Genomic DNA, 17583 nt, shown 5'->3' with positions numbered 1-17583 from the left:
TCTTTAAACTTATTAACAAAAATTAAGTTAGTTGTTGATTGTTTAATTCGATGACATTATTTTAATTCAATGCAAAAACTACGTGAAATTTTTGAACATCTCAAATTTTCTATAGGCTTTTATTTTAATCAAAATTCTAACGTTTAAAAAATATACGATATAATCTAATTAGATTGTACAGAAAACTGAATTTAAAGTGATTTAAAACTTAAAACACAAAAATATTAATAACTTCTCACTAGATTTAATTCTACCTATTCCACTGACAAAAAAAAATTAAAGAAGCATATGATTTGGAATGTTCAAACTTAAATACAGCTACTGTAAACCCCTTATAATTTTTTTAATTGCGGCATTGCGATTTTAATACAAATTAGTAAAACATCCATGATTTCTTTAAAATGTAAATGATCATTTAGCATGACTTCATTCTATATATTCATTTAATTATTTGATGGCACAGTGAGCGATCACAGAGCAAATTGGTCACTAAATGCATGCAAGATAATGATTAAATTATTAGTGAATGAATATGTCAGTTTCTTGAAATTTGATTCAATCTGAAGGTCCAATTCAGTAATAAAACTCTATCAAAAAAACAGTCTCGAATATTCTCCGCACATTCCAGAATTCTAAACTTCGGACAATCATTTTTGGATTCCTTAATAAAGTATTAGGAAGAAAAAGATTTAAAATTTCTTTTTAATTGTAAAGGAATAAAATATCTTAAAACGTTGCAAAAAATATATCGATGCCAAAAATGGATACATGAAAAAATAACATTGATAACATTTTGTTATCTAGCATTTCATAAAAGATTTTTTTTAAAAATCATCTTTATATTAGATATATTTTGGTACAAGTATCATTTAAAACTGCTTAATAATTTACATTATTAATTTTTCCCCGTGTAAAATTGTTAAGGTGTTTTCCTGCGTTCGGGATGAATTTTTGAAAAACATTAAAAATAAATCGTTATATTTTTGAATATTTGCATAAAAAATATCTTTGAAGCAAGTATATCTTATGCATCTTTATAAATATACAAGTTAAGTGGCAAAAGTTCTTTAGAAATTGGACAAAAAGGCGTGTTTTTAATCAAAAATGATATAAAGCAAAAATCTTTTAGTTTAGAGGTTTATCAAATCATTTACTAAAGGTTATCAAATGATTGACTTAGAGGTTTAACGAATGATTTTGTAGACAATTTAAGAAATATATTATCTAGTTTCTGAACTAAAAAATAAATTTTATTTCTATCCATTCTTTAAATATCCGGGTTCGATTGATAAATAACAAAAAAATCAATTTTTGACATTGTGAAGCACTAAAACAACTATAAAGTATTTCTAAATAAATAATTTATTCTCAAATTCAGTGCAGCAGAGCATATTGAGAAATTATTGTATCAAATTTGAACAAAATATATGCATTAAATTTTAATTAATTAGGTTTTTCATAAGAAAATTCGATCAAAGATTAGAATTTGAGAAAATAACATCTAAAGATGTAAAATAGCATTGAAATGAATCTAAATGCAAATACAAAAATCAGTGTCAATTCCCAAAAAAATAGGCTTAGAAACAAAATTCTAACGGGTTTTATAAAGAGGCCTGTTCAAACATTATGAATATTAAATTTAAGAAATCTTATTTTCGCAAAAAGTCGACTTTTCGACATAGTCATCTAAATTACAGTTGCAATAGTTGTAGCACACAATAAAAAACGGAAACAAAATATTAAACTTACAAATAAAATTTATTCAAATATATACAACTCATTTTGAAACATTACAGATAGCACAAAAAAAGCAGCAGATTCTACAAAACAAATTCTATGGTTAACGTGTATGGCTTTCATTTTGAAGTTTTATTCACCGAAATATTTATATCTACCGAAAAGCATTTTCACGACGAAGAAAAAGACAGATAAAAAAACTTTTGAGATAAATACTATACACATATAAAACACAAAATATGAAGGTCATGGGAAGTCTACATTTTGAATTTTGAGACGCATTCTACGATGACAACATGGCAACTAGTTGAAATGACAGTCTCTAATAACACACATCAGACATGAGAATCTCTCTCCGATTCTCGGACAGTGTCCAGTTTCAGGTATCCGGATATTCTCTTGGATCGCTGCGACTTGATGTAAGGGCTGAGAACAGCCTGAAAAGAAAAGAAAAAGGAAATTAACGAATGTCCAAGGGAAGCAACATGTTATAAACATTTAAAATATCAAACAAAATTATGTTTTTTTTTTTCTGTTGACCTTCAATATAATTTTAACTTTTTTGTATGAGTGAACGGCAGTAGTTTAAAAAATATAATATTGAAACATTGCAACAAAATTTAGAAAAAAATCATGCGATTGTAAATTGATATGATTAAAAAGATAATTTCTTAAATTTAAAAACTGTATTAAATTCATCTTTATGTGATATTTTTGAACGTTGTTGCGGGAAAATGCCAAAATATATCTTAACTTTTAATTAATAAAATTCTAACAAATTTTGTTTAAAAATCGCTCTGAGATACACATTTTTACCACCCAAGGTATATATGTACCAAATTTGGTATTTGTAGATCAAACGAACTGGCTTATAGAAAACCAAAAATACACAGAGATATTTGTTTTTATTATCAATGGAAATGTTTTGTAATTATTTTATGTAATGTTTGCGTCTTAATTAAATTCAGTTGTAGGTATACATAATTTATTTTCAATTTGTATTGTACCTCTTAATGAATTTTCAGCTAGCCGAATACATATTGCTACATTATTTCATTTACCATTCTTTATATGAAAAAATATTTTGTGATAGTGCCTAAGTCCAAGTTCTGCACCAATTTTGCCAATTGTATTTCATATTGAAATTCTTAGCTCTTAAATGCATCATCATTGACAGCTTGCTCCCCCCCACACACACACACACCGTCCGTTGTCAAGAGAAATAAAAAAAAAAAACTTCGCTTCATTTCACATTTCCCATAAGAATTATTTGATGCTTAAATTTAGTTTGTTGAAGTAACTATAAATATCAAATGATGGAAAAAGAAATTTAATTTAAATTAAAAGCAACCAATATTTTCCGCGAAATAAACTGGTTCCCAAAGGTGGTTAGTGTTCATTTAAAATAATATGGTAAGTTATTAAAATTAGTTTGTTGAAGTAACTGTAAATATCAAATCATGGAATAAGAAATTTAATTTAAATTAAAAACAACCGATATTCATGGAAAATCAAGCTGGTCCCCAACGGCAGCTAGTGTTCATTTAAAATAAGGTAAATGATTAAAATTAGTTTGTTAAGGAAACCATAAATATCATATTATGGAAAAAAGAAATTTAAATTACATCAAAAGCAACCAATATTCCCTGCAACCAAACTAGTTCCCAAAGGCGGCTAGAATTCAATTAAAATAACAAGGACAATAATAAGAAAGTAATCTATAATCAGCTTCATTAATAATAAACATTATTTTCTCACGTAATAATTTCACAAATAATGCAAAACAAACTGAATTTATGACCTATGGATAAAAGCATCCTTCGAACAATAACAATCATTTATAACATCAACCCAATTTATGAGTTAATAAATCTCTCATAGGTAATTTATTTCGGCTCTGCAACTGCGACCTTAATTCGAACAAGACAGATTCCTCTGTTTATCAAGAAATATGGGAATTGTTCTTTATTTCAGAAGAACAGCCGCTTTATCTTCCCAATGCTTTTATTTCTTCTTTTCCTCCAATATATCCCTTATTTTCTTTTTCCTTCTTTAAAAATTGATGTGCCTGAATAAAAAATCAGATTTCAACCGCGGAGAAGTGTTTAAAAAATGCTACTTACTAGATATTGCGGTTACGTGATAAAATTTACCGTGAATCTGCTATATTAATAACCTCGGTATGAATTTTTCTGCGCCGAAAACGTATTTTCCTTGCCTTTACCTGAAGATAGTTCCTGCCTCCGAAAGCTCTGGAATTTTGATTATATTCTTTTTTATGATTTATTTTGAAATTGGCTGATGATAATGGGAGGAGGAATCGAAAATAAAAAATGAGAAAGAGGATTTTAAGATTTTTAAATTATTTTTTCACATTATATAAATCTTTTTAACGCCAAAAGGTGCAAATTAATATCTTCAGATGCTTTCATATTCGAGAACAGGATTTTTTTTATTCTTTTATCTGTTGCATCAAAATAGGTTGATAAAAAAAAAGTGGAGGGCTAATGGATAATAAATCATTCTTCGTTGTTTTTAAGTAAATCATTCTTCGTTTTTTATAAGTAAAAAAATAATTCCATGTTAATACAAAACCAGGGGGAAATGGTCTCCACAAACTTTCCCGCATATTCTCTAATAGAAATATTATTCCAAAGAAAGCCTTGTATGGCACTGGCGTACAATAGTTACGAAATATTAACCTTTGGCATGAATTTAACATTTTTTACTGAATCCTTTATGCAATCCTTGGCGAAATTTTTGGCGATTAATATTGGCATGTGATTAATAATATTCGAAAATCGAATTTGTCTTTTAGACGCGTTTCTCACAATTAATTGAAACAAAAATTGTAAGTCACTTAATCCCATAACAAATTTGATATATTTAAGTCACTGCATTTTTGAGTTATCGCTTCTACGTGTTTCTGAAAGCAGAGACCACCAGACGGTCAATCCCTTATTGGATTTGGTTCAAAATTTGATTTTGTAGTTATTGCGTTTACTTATATTAGAACAGTTGAACAGATAGACTTTCTCTAAATTGCATTTACTCAAAATATGATAGAAATCTACAAATTAGGAGTAAAGGCCGAATGGAAAATTCCATCTGTCTAACTTAAAGCGTTTTTAAATTGTCTTTGTCATACACAGAGACGGGCATTTTTTTAATACCTTTTTCGAACTCAGGAAGATCTGAAACGTAGAAATTCGTGAAAATTTCGAGTTCGAATTCTTTGAGAATTATAGTACTTTTTCATATGTTTCGTATACGAGAAAATAGAAAAGAAAATTCGAAACACTAGCCCAAAAAAATCTAACCATGATAGTGTTTTTGCCTTTCGTTTATCTTTATTTTATTTAATAAAAATTTATCCCTAATTATAGCAAAGATAATGTGAAAGCAAGTGTGTATAAGTTCAATAACTGTACCAACGCATAGTATTTGTCTTAAAATATATTAAGATTAGAAATAAAAATATAGGAATAAAACTAACATCAGCGAAAAGGCGTTTACTTTTTACTTTCGCTAATAAAACTGTACTAAAATACTGTAATTGTCAAAAAATTTGGAATTAGAAATTTTTTTGAATTTCCCTGTTTCAGACTCCTAGAGTCCGAAAAACATATTTCGGAATTATGTCTGTCTGTTTGTGAACCAGCTACCCAAAAACGCTTTGAGCTATAAGAATGAAATTTGGTATGTGGTCTTTACACCAAATTTCTGCCAAATTTTGAACGAAATCCATTCAGAAGAAGTCTATCTGTCCATCTGTTCGAGTACAAGGGAACACGATAATTACAAAACATAAAAAGCTAGATAGATATAATTTAGTTCACAGTTTTAGCATCGAAAATAAAGATTTTTTTTTATCAAATTTTGAACTGAGCTAATCATCTGTCGGTCAGTATTTTTTTATGCATCTAAACGTCACAACTTAAAATCGCAATGATTAAATACATGAAATTTGGTGTGTTATCTTGTAAATACAATAATTATATCTCTAATTTTGGATTTTATGTCGACTGGAATACAAGCTTTGTAAATACATATTTGATTTTTTAGTATTTATCTAATAATTACAAGTCCTGTGGTAAAGCAAGTCAACCATGTGGGATTAGAACTGCCTCTATAATTATCGCATATCTTGAATCAAAAATATTTCTTTATGGGAACATAATTCGAAAATCAAGATTAAGAACTTAATTATTATAACAATTATTTTAAAATATCTCCCATGAATCACTTTGATTATCTTATTCTTTATTTATTTATTTTATTTACTTATTTGTATTTTACTTTCTAAAATTAGGGGGCGGAACATAGCTAAAAATATAATGCGCATGTCATTTTTTTTAATCAAAACCTTTCCTTTTTTCAAGCAAAATGTACAGTCAAAGATCTATATAATGAATTTGAATATATCTGGAAGAAGCTTCGATACACAGAATTTCGATATATAGAAATTAATCTTACAGAAATGCACATTACAAGATTTAACATGTTGTATTTAACATGTAAACAATTATGAATAATCAGTTGCTTAGGGTTTAAAAACCATTAAAAGAATTAAAATATCAAAAATATATAAATAACCATTTTTCAAGATTGTTTATCCTTTGAAAAAAATTCGTACTTTTTTTGGCTGATATGTATTTTTCATTCCTTTCTCTATATCTTAAGCTATGTTATTAAGCTGAACTTCTCCATTGTGCTTTAAGATTTTCTTCTTGAGTTTATACCCACCATAAGAAACAAAATTGAGCTGGCTGTAAAGTAAAAATCACGCTCCACATTAAGAAAGGGATTCGTAAAATAGAAGTTAAGAATAACCCATTGGAAAGTGTTTCATACTTTCAAAATTTCTATTGCAGTAAGAATCAATAAAACAGTTTGTTACCTTATTTAATTTATACGCCTTATTTAATTAAAAAAAATCAAGATATATATCATCAATAATACTTAATACAATCAAAATCTATTACTTGTTATCAAATATTTATGCAAAAATCTTCGTTCGATATACAGAAAAAATATTCGATACATAAAAAATGTCTTGGATCACAATCAAAAATTCCTGAAAAAATTCGATTATTCGATTTTTTTTTTTTTTTTCCCTTACTAAAAGTTTCTGAAATATAAAAGTTCCACTATATATCGTATATTTTTTCCTGACAATTATTCTAAATTTTAATCAATGGAAATAAATTACTTCCTCCAGACAAGATAAGGCAGTGAAAGTACCCACGGTGAATTATCTGGAGTAATTCAAAAGGGTCTTACCTGTTGCGTGAGGCGCGTGTCCTTGAACTTGTATTTCTTGTAGTAGAGAACAATGGATTCGAGGTAGGGAAAGGGAAAGTCATTGAAGTAGAACAAATCGTTTAATTTCACGATGGAGTAGTGGACCACTTCTCCCTCCGTCGTCCTGCATTTAAAAAAAAATAATCAATCTTTGCATTAAATGAATGAATAAAATTCAGGAAATGGAAGTGGAACGTCCGATAAAAACACAATGCTTCTATAATAAAAGTACTTGATCAAAATGTTAATGAATTTTTCATGGTGAATGCACTGAAGAAAAATATTTTATTAAGTCATATCACTGGTATAAAATATTTAAAGAAGATTCGAATTTCTACTCTGAAGCACCACATCATAACAGTTTTTTAGGTTTGAATCACCGTGCTTTATTTTAGAATTAAAATTTGGTATTAATTACTTAGTATTGATAACAGGCATATAATATTTTTAAATATCGACACAACGAATGCAAATGCTAATTCAGCAGCTATAACAATGAAAAGTATTATTGTAAAATATATTTAAAAACTTTTTTTAAAAAAATTTGAATCCGACAAAGAATTGATTGAAAATGAAATGCATATCGTTAAAAATTAATTTTTTATTAATTTTAAAGTAGTTTTTAAAGAACTAAAAATGGTTAGTTTTTGAGCAATAATATTCGATTTCGAGTAATACGTATGCCAACTACATTGCAAAATAAACAAAAAATTTATTGCATTATTTTTAATAGTATTAATCACAATATTGGCATTAATATTCCTGAAATCAAATGTTAAACAAAGAAATTGAGGAATTGATTCCAAAATTTTTATGGATTAACGGTCGAATGGTTTATTACAATCTTCATGTTGCCAAAATTTCGTAGACTGAAATGACAATGCCATCTACTGATAGCTAAAGGAAACCTTCTTTTTAAAATTCGTGCCTATTTATTGGAAACAACCGCTGCATTTAATTCAATTTTATTTGTGCTAAGAAATTCTTCGCAATGTAAACAAACTTAACTCAGCTTATCACATGACACAGTTTGGAAAAGTAAGAAAATATATTTTACCGATGTGACGACAGGTTAAAACTGTGGAATTTATGTCCAAAAATTTACGAACTTATAAACTAAAAAAGATCTATAATGGATTAAAATATACAGAACAGCAGCTGATTTCCGAATAAGCAGTTCCTTAAAGAAAGGGCATAAAAAAATTAAAGCCCAATTAAAAAATGTTTAATCTTTTTTAACACATAATAAATATATAAAAAATTGCTCATTTTAGGGATCATAAAATATTAGGATTATAATTAGTATTTATACTAAATTATTTAAATTATTATTTAAAATATTATTCAATTTAATTACTTTTTAAAAATACATTGGAATATTAATTTTTCATCAATTAAATAATTAATATATTTTCTTCACTTGACAGCTTTTGTAGAATAAATAATAATTTTTAATATTATATTTATTAATAATATTTCATAACAAGCCAACACATTTTGATTGCTTTGAAATTTCAGCAGCAAAATACTGCTAAATGGTTTTAAAAACTTCATTGAATACTAGCCGCCTTTAGCGACGAGTCGGTTCTCCAGTCTTAATGCTCGCCAAAATTTTAAATTAAATACTTTATCACTTTTAACAGCTTCTTCATCAAAATACCTTTTAAATTTTAAATTTTGATACTCATATAATTCAGTCACATTTGTACAAAATCTTTCAACCATAATGTACTATGTGTATCTCTAATATTCTGTCAGCTCCCGTAAAATTTCAACTTTAAATTAAAGTGGAAATGATTAAACTGCAATTATATTTTAGAAAATATTATATTTCTTATTTTATTTCATTTCATGCAGACACGTGCTGAAAATTACACTTTTCTAGATTTAATTTCCGGTAACATTTTCTAATTTGAGCTTTTATTAATGTGATGGCAACACATTAATAAAAGCTAATTTTTTCCCATGCACGCGAAACGTGCTCATGCAGGTTAAATTTTATTTTTATTTTGCGCGAGATAAATTGTTGAAAAATATAATTAAATTATTTTTTTAAAAAAATCATTAAAATAGAAATTTAATTTGTTGGTTAAATCCTTAGTATCATTAAAAGAAATAATTTTTCGAACTTTAACTTCATATTAAAATCGTATTTGTGAGATAATTCTTGTTTCGAAAGTAAGGAAATTATTAATTATTATAAGCAATTTTCTGACAAATTTTACAGCTTCAATTTTAAATAAATGATTTTAAAATAAATAAATAAAATCATATATTTTTAAGAAGTAAGTTACAAAAAGTAAGTAAAAAAACCGCTAAAAAATTCATTAACATATTGATAATTTAAAAATGTACTAAAATGTGAAAATAAATTTATTAATTATTAAAACAGATTCATCATGATGATAATTGCCTAGAATTTTATAATGTAAAAATCCACCTATGATAAAGAAATAGAACAGAAAGTTTGTGACTTATTGATGAACACAAAGATAGGGGCAATCACCTGAAAGAGAGACAAATCCTCTCCTTCTCGACATCTTCGTACAAGAGGTAAGTGCCTGGCCTTTGGCCTTCCCTCGCCAGAATCTCAGTGGCTTCTGCTTTTGTTAACACCACAGGGTCGATCCTGAAAAAGAAAGAATAATAATAAATTCCATATCTGGTATTGCTTCAACTTGGCTTTTTTTATCGTGTTGTGCCATCGAATACGTCAACCATTAAACCGAAAGGTCAGCCATTAATGACACAAACGAAACATATTTTAAGCATGAAAGAATTGTCGCTAAACCAGATAATCGATTAAACAATATTGGATTCCAAAGGTTTCCGTTCAGTTAACGCTGTTGCGTTCCGCTCGAGCGCATGTTGGTATTTGAAACATTCTTGTTTTTATGTATATTTTTGAATAAGACGACAAATAATTATTTTCATATTTTTTTTTTAATTTGTAAATGGTAACAGGTTGGGGTTTTTTTTGCGGGGGGGGGGATTTTAAAATAAAAACGTGTTATAAGTAGCCAATTTTATGCAAACCTATTTTGGCGTATCAAGTATTTGGTATATAACTTTAAATATTTATTGATTTGCTTGTTTTATGAATAGCAATATTTTGTTTTAGTTTTCGAAATTTTTAAATCAAATCAATTGAATTCTGGTTGCGTTGAGTTTTGGTTGACTCTGAAATAGCTGTCTTTTTATTGAAAAATTTTAAATCATATATCAATTGACATAATTTATGAAACAACTTGAAAATAATTTAAAGTGATAAAGTAATTTTTTTATGTTTATTTAAGAAATTTTTGATTTACACTTTGATTTAGAGATAATGTTATTATATACTTGCCGCCTTTGGCGACCAGCAGGTTCGCCGGATTTAATGTTCGTTAAAATGTTCAATTAAATATTTTATGTAACTTGGTCTCTTAATAGCTTCTTCAACAAAATATTTTTAAACTTCAAATTTTGCTAGTCATATAACTCATACTATTATAGAAGTCTTACGCCGTTCTCTTCATTTTACTATACATCTGTAATTTTCTGTTTCTAAATAAAGTAGAAGTGGAAGTTCAATTAATACAAAAATGTTTTTTGATGAAACCAAGTATGTTTTTTGAAAAATATGAGTACAGAAAACATAATCGTTCGGCATTGAAGTCTTATGTGCACTACAGAATTATTTTCATAATTTATGCAATATTTCAAAGAATTATTCAGTAAAAAATTCTCTAATTCATAATGAAATTCAGTTTCCAATTTTACTTTCAAAAGGATTTAAATTGGGTAAATAACAATATTTTATTTTGTTTCGATCAATAAATATATTTCAAAAAAGTCCTAATTGTATAAATCCAAAATTAAATTCAAAAAAAAATTGTAGCTTTATGTGAAATGGTCTGGCCTATAGATCGCCAACACAAACACACATTCGTCTTTATTATTATTATAGAATAGGAAACAACTACAAGAATTTTAATTTTTTGTTTAACTTTTCATTTACACATGTTTAACCCTACACTGCATGATTTTTTTTTCAACAAAAGTTGAGTATATCACCAAAATTTATTGTAATTTATTATAAATTATTTGAATTGCATTATAAGTTAATAGGATGTAGAGAAAAAACAACAACAAATATAATTTTAATTTCAATTTTTAATTAAAATTAATTACTTTAGAGTTATGAATAGTTTAAATAAAACTCCTATTAAATATATTTTTTTCGTGAAAACTGAAGTACAAAAACAATTTTATTAACTGTTAACTTGATCAAAATTAAAGTCAAAAATGGATGGTAGTGAGTGTGAATTCTTACACAGAATTGGAAAAAAGTTCCATTTGAATTATATAAATATATCTAGGATATTATAATAAATAAAAAGTACATAACAATTTTTTTTATGGTTGAAAACTTGTTTTAACATTTGAAATACTATTTCATTATTTAGGTATAACAAAAAAATAGTGCAGAAAAAAAAATGCAATAAGAAGGTAAGCAAAATAATGCAACGCTTCAATCATATATAGCTACTATTTCCTGTTATCTTACAACTTAATTATTCTTTTTTTTTTTAATTTTAAGAAATAACAACAAAAAAATTCAAACAGAGGAAAATATTCATGTTTGAAAATATTTTAAAGATTAAAAGAGACGTGAAATCGTGCTAATTATTAAAACCATTTCAACTGTCAATTCAATAACTTTTATGGAATTTATTTAAATTCTAAATTCAAATACAAAATTCTTAAAGATAAAATCATAAAATAATTTCATAGTTTTCTTTATTTCTAAGAATAAAACAGCTAAAATATTAAAGAAATTTATATTTATTCGTTTACAAGGAAGTATGCTTTTAAATAAAATGGATAAAAAATATTACTAATATCACCAGAAAGAATTCCATTAGAGAATAACTTTAAAAGTGTTTTCCTACAGAGAAACAAACATTAAAATAAATTGTTCTGAACGGTGCATTCACCTCTTTAAATATGCATTTTGTCTATATTTATATTAAGATCATATTTTAAATGTTATTCAGATCATGTCTGCAATGCTTTGAACGAATCGAAATAACCAGTTGTGTAAACTATTTAGTTTTGAACCCGCAAGCAAATACAGCAAAAACCTTCCTTATTTCTGTTCCAGATACAAGTAGCAAGCTGTGCATCTTCTATTTTTCAGAATATTAATTTATTTTGGTAATGTATCATTCTTAGAAATAATTTATTGAGAGAGCCATTTCTGCAAAAAATTATCATCTAAATAGCAAATGGTTAATAAATTATTCCTGATTAGGAGGTTGCTAAAAATGCTAATTAATCTACAATGTGTGAATGCAAACAAACCAAATGTAGTTTATAAGTCGAGGTTGTTGTAGAGGATATATTGCAGCGCATTCAAAAATTTAATTAAGTTTACTTTAATTACAGCAGAAATGATGAGTTTAACCGAGAATATTCGATTATTTAAATTACAGATAATATTCACAGTATGGTAATGAATGTTTTCATTACCAACGTCTGGCCGATATTCGTAGTTAAAAGTGAACAAAATAACAAAAAATATTTTGAAAAATCAAATAAATAAAATGTGTTATAAAAGAATATAGAATTTTCGGAAATAATGCTTTTTATCCAAAAGTTTTCTAAGAATATTCTGAATATCGTTTGCTTCTAATAAAAATCGTGCGATTATTACCGAATCGTGCCGAAGCCAATAATTAAAATAAATAAACAAAAAAAAATTCGTCTGCTACAATGTTTTTTATATTCTGTCATTTTTTTCCTTCAAGAACTCTAATTAAAACGTATTGGTTTTTAATATTCATAGGCAATTAAAGGCCATCAACACACAAATGTGAAGAAAAAAAATTTGAGACGAAAAACTGATAAAACATTTTGCAGTATCAAAATTATGTGCAATAAGTCTTATCTCGACCATCACCAATACAGCTTTTCCAGAAAATAATTAATAAGTAATTTAATATATTCATTTGCTTACGGCATTTTTTTAATCGAATGCGTTTTTAAAGCAGCATAATTAAATGAGCGTCTCTTTGGCGTAACGGTTTCAGTTAGTTGACCTTTCTGTAAAACACTTTCTAGTTCTAAATGCCAAAAATATAACCTAAATATTAATATGACAGCATAATTATGAAAATAAGTCTAAATTTTTATAAATATAATTTAACATTTCTATCATCTGTGTCACACAGCGAAGCAGCTCGTTAGAGCAGAAATCGTTTTAAATGAAATATAATAAACATTAATCGTAATTGACAAGTGATTTCAGAAATTAAACTTCGCTTTTGTTTAAAATTACCAAAATAATACATATATATAGTTTGTGAATATCAGTCCATATTCAAGAAAAATGAATAAAATCTTGAGGCAATATTTTGCCTCAAGATTTTATTCAATTATCCATTTAATTTTGTTAGTCACATAGAACATAAGATTTCTTTTTGGAATGCCATGTATGTCAAGAATGTAAACGATGTGATTGTCAAGACTTACACCAGAATTTAATTTTTCTGTTTGCATTCGTTTCTTTAACGTGATTTTATTATTAGAGAACAAAAGAATCTTCATTTTTAGAAGAAATATTATTTAATTTAAGCAGTCTATGTTTGTTTAGCTATAACCATGAGAAGGGAAAAAAGAAAGAAATTCTATTTCTGATCTGCTATAAATTATGTATAAATGAATGTTTACCATCAATTACAAAACAAAATATACAAAACATGAGATTTTTCTAAATAGATTAACTGTTATCAGATATTTTATGGAAATATATAATCAAACTGACTGGTTTGATATGTTAATAGAAGGAAAGAATGGCATTTAAGCATTTTCGATTTTCAAATGCCTACTTAATAATGCTATAAAAGGTAAAAAGGCGAAAGAATCAAAATAAATTATCGTATTCATCGAACTGAAAATGGTGGTGCCACCTCCGTTTAAAAAATAATATTATATCACTTACTTGTTTAAACGTGTAGTTTATAAAATCTTCAAGTTATTTTTATTGAAAAATAAACTGAAGCATGATTCTTTTCCATAACGAAATCTTTCAAAATAAGATCAAATGATGATAAATTATGGCTTTAATCCCATTTTTGAAAGTAATGAATTCATGCTTTTTCTTCATTTATAAAAGATTTTAAATCGTTTATAAATGAAAAACAAAAATGAATTTATTGTCTTCATAAACTGAAATTTTGCAGAAATTAATCCGTTTAACGGATTAATTCCTACAAAATCCAGTTCACGGATTCATCTGAACATATATAATTATAATATTAAGATCATATTTGTTTATGTCTTTCAGCAGTCTAATTTCAAATAAATATCGCTACATTTTTCTTTTATTCTCGAGACCTTTTTCTTTCAAGAAATATTTTTTCCAGTTTTATCCAAAGTTTTTATGTTTACCAAAAAAAACAAGAACTCAAGTATAAAAATATCAAAGTTAGTCTTTCGGAACGAACTAATAGCATTTTCTAAACAGAACACATACGAAAAATCGAAATGACGGTAAAGATTCCAAAGGAAATGAAGTGAAGAGCATGAAGAACTTCTGGTCAAAACTCGAAAGTCAAAAAGCGATTTTTAATGACGCTTTGATTACAGAGGGGAAAAAATCGATAAAGAATTAAGTCTCGGGTAATTTATAATAATATCGGAAGCACTGATACTTAATTTTCGATTCCAAAATAATTAAAAATTCATTCACTTTTTTGACGTTTCCTATTTTAAAAGGAAAGTAATTTTGATTATTTTGAACATACATTGCTACCTTTTTCCAATTATTCAACTATATTTTCATTATTTCTATATAATATAGTACTTTGATTATATTCTAACCAAAAATGAAATATTTCATAATTTAATAAAGAATTAATTGTAGAATTATACAAATTGAAATCAAAGTAAATATCGATTAAGAATCCAAAAGAAATAAAATAATCGTAACTGTAATCGAAAGAATTATTTGATGAAATTCAAATGAAATGGATTTCATCATTTTTAGAATTACCAATATCTCATACAAAGATTTAGAAACTACATTTATACATAGAAGCAACATTTCTCTGGAAGTAAAAATACTTTTTGACGAAGAATATAACAATCGAGTTGTTGTATAAATTAGTTAACAATTTATTTCCTTCATATATTATCTTAGCAATATATCAATATTTTAACTTCTGAATTCGGGATATTGGCCTTTTGTCTAACTTTTATATTATTCAATCAGAATGGCAAGTGTTCTTTCACCTATCTTATATTTAATCTTTACGACTGGTTTCCCTTGCCATCAATAACAATGTTGAGTTGTGTTTATACGATGTGCATAACTATATTTTCTGTCACTTCAATAAATGTACTATGAATACATGTACTGCTAAAAAGTTAAGTTTACGAAATCACTGGGCATTTTAGTCAATGTTAGAAAAATATTCTTGTCATAAAAACGTTTCGAACAAAAACAAATGGCACTCTTCTATAGCGAAAACCGAACAAGTTATGAAGCTTCGAATTTCATAACTTCTGGCCAATCAATGACCGCCTCGAGGTGAGGAGGGCATTAATTGGTTGATCCGTCTAGAGATGCTATTGAAATAGTCTAAAATACTGCGATTCAAAGCTTCATATCTTGGTCGCAGATATCTCGAAATTTTCTTGTTTAAAGTTTTCAAGTTGTCAAAAATATTTTTTGAACCTCACTTATAGGATCTGAGCATCTTATAAATATTCAGAATTTGTAATTTCTTCGGCGGTATATTTATTAACTGAAACAACATAACATAAGATTCTTCCCTTAAATTATTTAAATAAGTTTTCCAATTGGAAATAATGGCTTAAAAATTAGTTATTTAGACACAATAAGAGTGGATATTCTACAGATAGTGCTGGCGTCCTGGCATAGGGGTAGCGCGTCTTCCTCGTGATCTGGGAGTCCTGGGTTCGAGTACCGGTTCGGGCATGGTTGTTCTTCATCTGTGTTCTATCTGTGAGGTGTGTGAATGTGCCTCCCTGTAAAACGGGGTTGTGCAAGCGATTGTATGTGTTTCATCTTCATATGAGATAGAAGTCAGACTTCTGCCTGTGGATGCTCAGGGGTCTTTACCTTCAGAAGCTACTGCAACTCCTTTCCGTGGTAACACGGACACGACATCATCATCATATATATAAATCATTGAGGGGAAACCGTTTACATCTATTAATCATTAAGGCCTGAGTCAGTATTCACATTTAATGCAGAGAATTCGGATCAATAAAATTATTAAATATAGCTCATGCATTTATTAATAATATTATTGTAATTAAGGTGAGTGAATGCATGAATGAACAAATATGAATGTTATACGCAATGTAAATTCTAATGTTAATTAAAAATTCCCTTTCAATCTATTTAAAACAACTAGATAACATACTTTTGTAATCATTATATTAAGTAATCAGATTTAACGCCTGATATGTAAATACATGATGCATATACGTATGATGTATTCAATGTGAATTTCAATGTTAATTAATAATTCCCTTTCAGCCTATTTAAAGTTAGCAAATAACATACATTCTTTTTATCATTATTGTAAATTGAATGAATGATTTAACGCATGATGGTAAGCATGAAAGAATCAAAGCATGATTGCGAAATCCAATGTGAATTTTAATAAATAGTTCCCTTTCCTCCAATTTAAAATTACCAGGTACAAGCCTTTCTTTATAATTATTATATTAAAATTATTGAAAGGAAGAATATAATTAGGAAAGAAAGGTGAACGAAAATATGAGTGAGATATCTTATATATATGTAATAAATAATATCTCCATATAATAATATGTGTAATAAATAATATTTTCATATAATAATATGTGTAATAAATAATATCTCCATATAATAATATGTGTAATAAATAATATTTCCATATAATAATATGTGTAATAAATAATATCTCCATATAATAATATGTGTAATAAATAATATCTAAATAAATATCTCCTGTTAGGCTAAGCACAATTTCCCTTTAAAATACCCAAAAATTTATATTAAAAGCCGCATGTTAGTTTCGATCAATCTAGTTAAACTATCAAACGTCGGAGATTTCGAACCTTTAAATATGTGCTCTTCTGTAAATCCTCAATCTTTACATGTCGGAAAATTCATCGTAAGAGGCGAGGAATTAAAAAATCGCTTTCACGCTTTATTGAAGAGATAAAATAAGATGTAATATTTATAGAGGCCACATAGACCATCATTCTTTTACACAGACATAGTATTAAATAGATTATGTTGCATATCAGTTATGAATGTGTTATGAAATTCACCTTGAGCCCATCTCCGAAACAGAGAAAAATGAATTTAACAATTCTCATCAGATAAGCCGAATGCCTTTGGGATATTTCCATACATCTCACACACAAATATGCTAAAATGACGAATCTAAAGAAAACAAGCGAGCTCAAGATATGCAGCAAAAACCTTTTTCTATCTGACTTTGGAGGTCACATCGCCAGGCAAGTTATGCGGTGTTT

The 17583-nt window shown here is 27.1% G+C and overlaps 1 protein-coding gene across 1 annotated transcript in view; it reads right to left on the bottom strand.

Moving 5' to 3' along the window:
• Window positions 1–1739: 1739 nt before the first annotated feature.
• The window catches only part of LOC129968844 (uncharacterized), a 58593-nt gene continuing 42749 nt past the window's right edge, over window positions 1740–17583 (bottom strand). The window contains exons 2-4 of the mRNA XM_056083128.1: window positions 9548–9670; window positions 7021–7165; window positions 1740–2174 (exon numbers count right to left, since the gene is read on the bottom strand). Of these exons, the coding sequence (XP_055939103.1) occupies window positions 2073–2174; window positions 7021–7165; window positions 9548–9670 (370 nt within the window). The 3' untranslated portion in view covers window positions 1740–2072. The remainder of the gene's footprint in view (window positions 2175–7020; window positions 7166–9547; window positions 9671–17583) is intronic.

Source organism: Argiope bruennichi, chromosome 1, assembly GCF_947563725.1.
Source record: "Argiope bruennichi chromosome 1, qqArgBrue1.1, whole genome shotgun sequence".
NCBI classification, from domain to species: Eukaryota; Metazoa; Arthropoda; class Arachnida; order Araneae; family Araneidae; genus Argiope; species Argiope bruennichi.
Note: the sequence above shows the minus strand (reverse complement) of the source record. Positions and strands in the feature narration are given on the sequence as shown.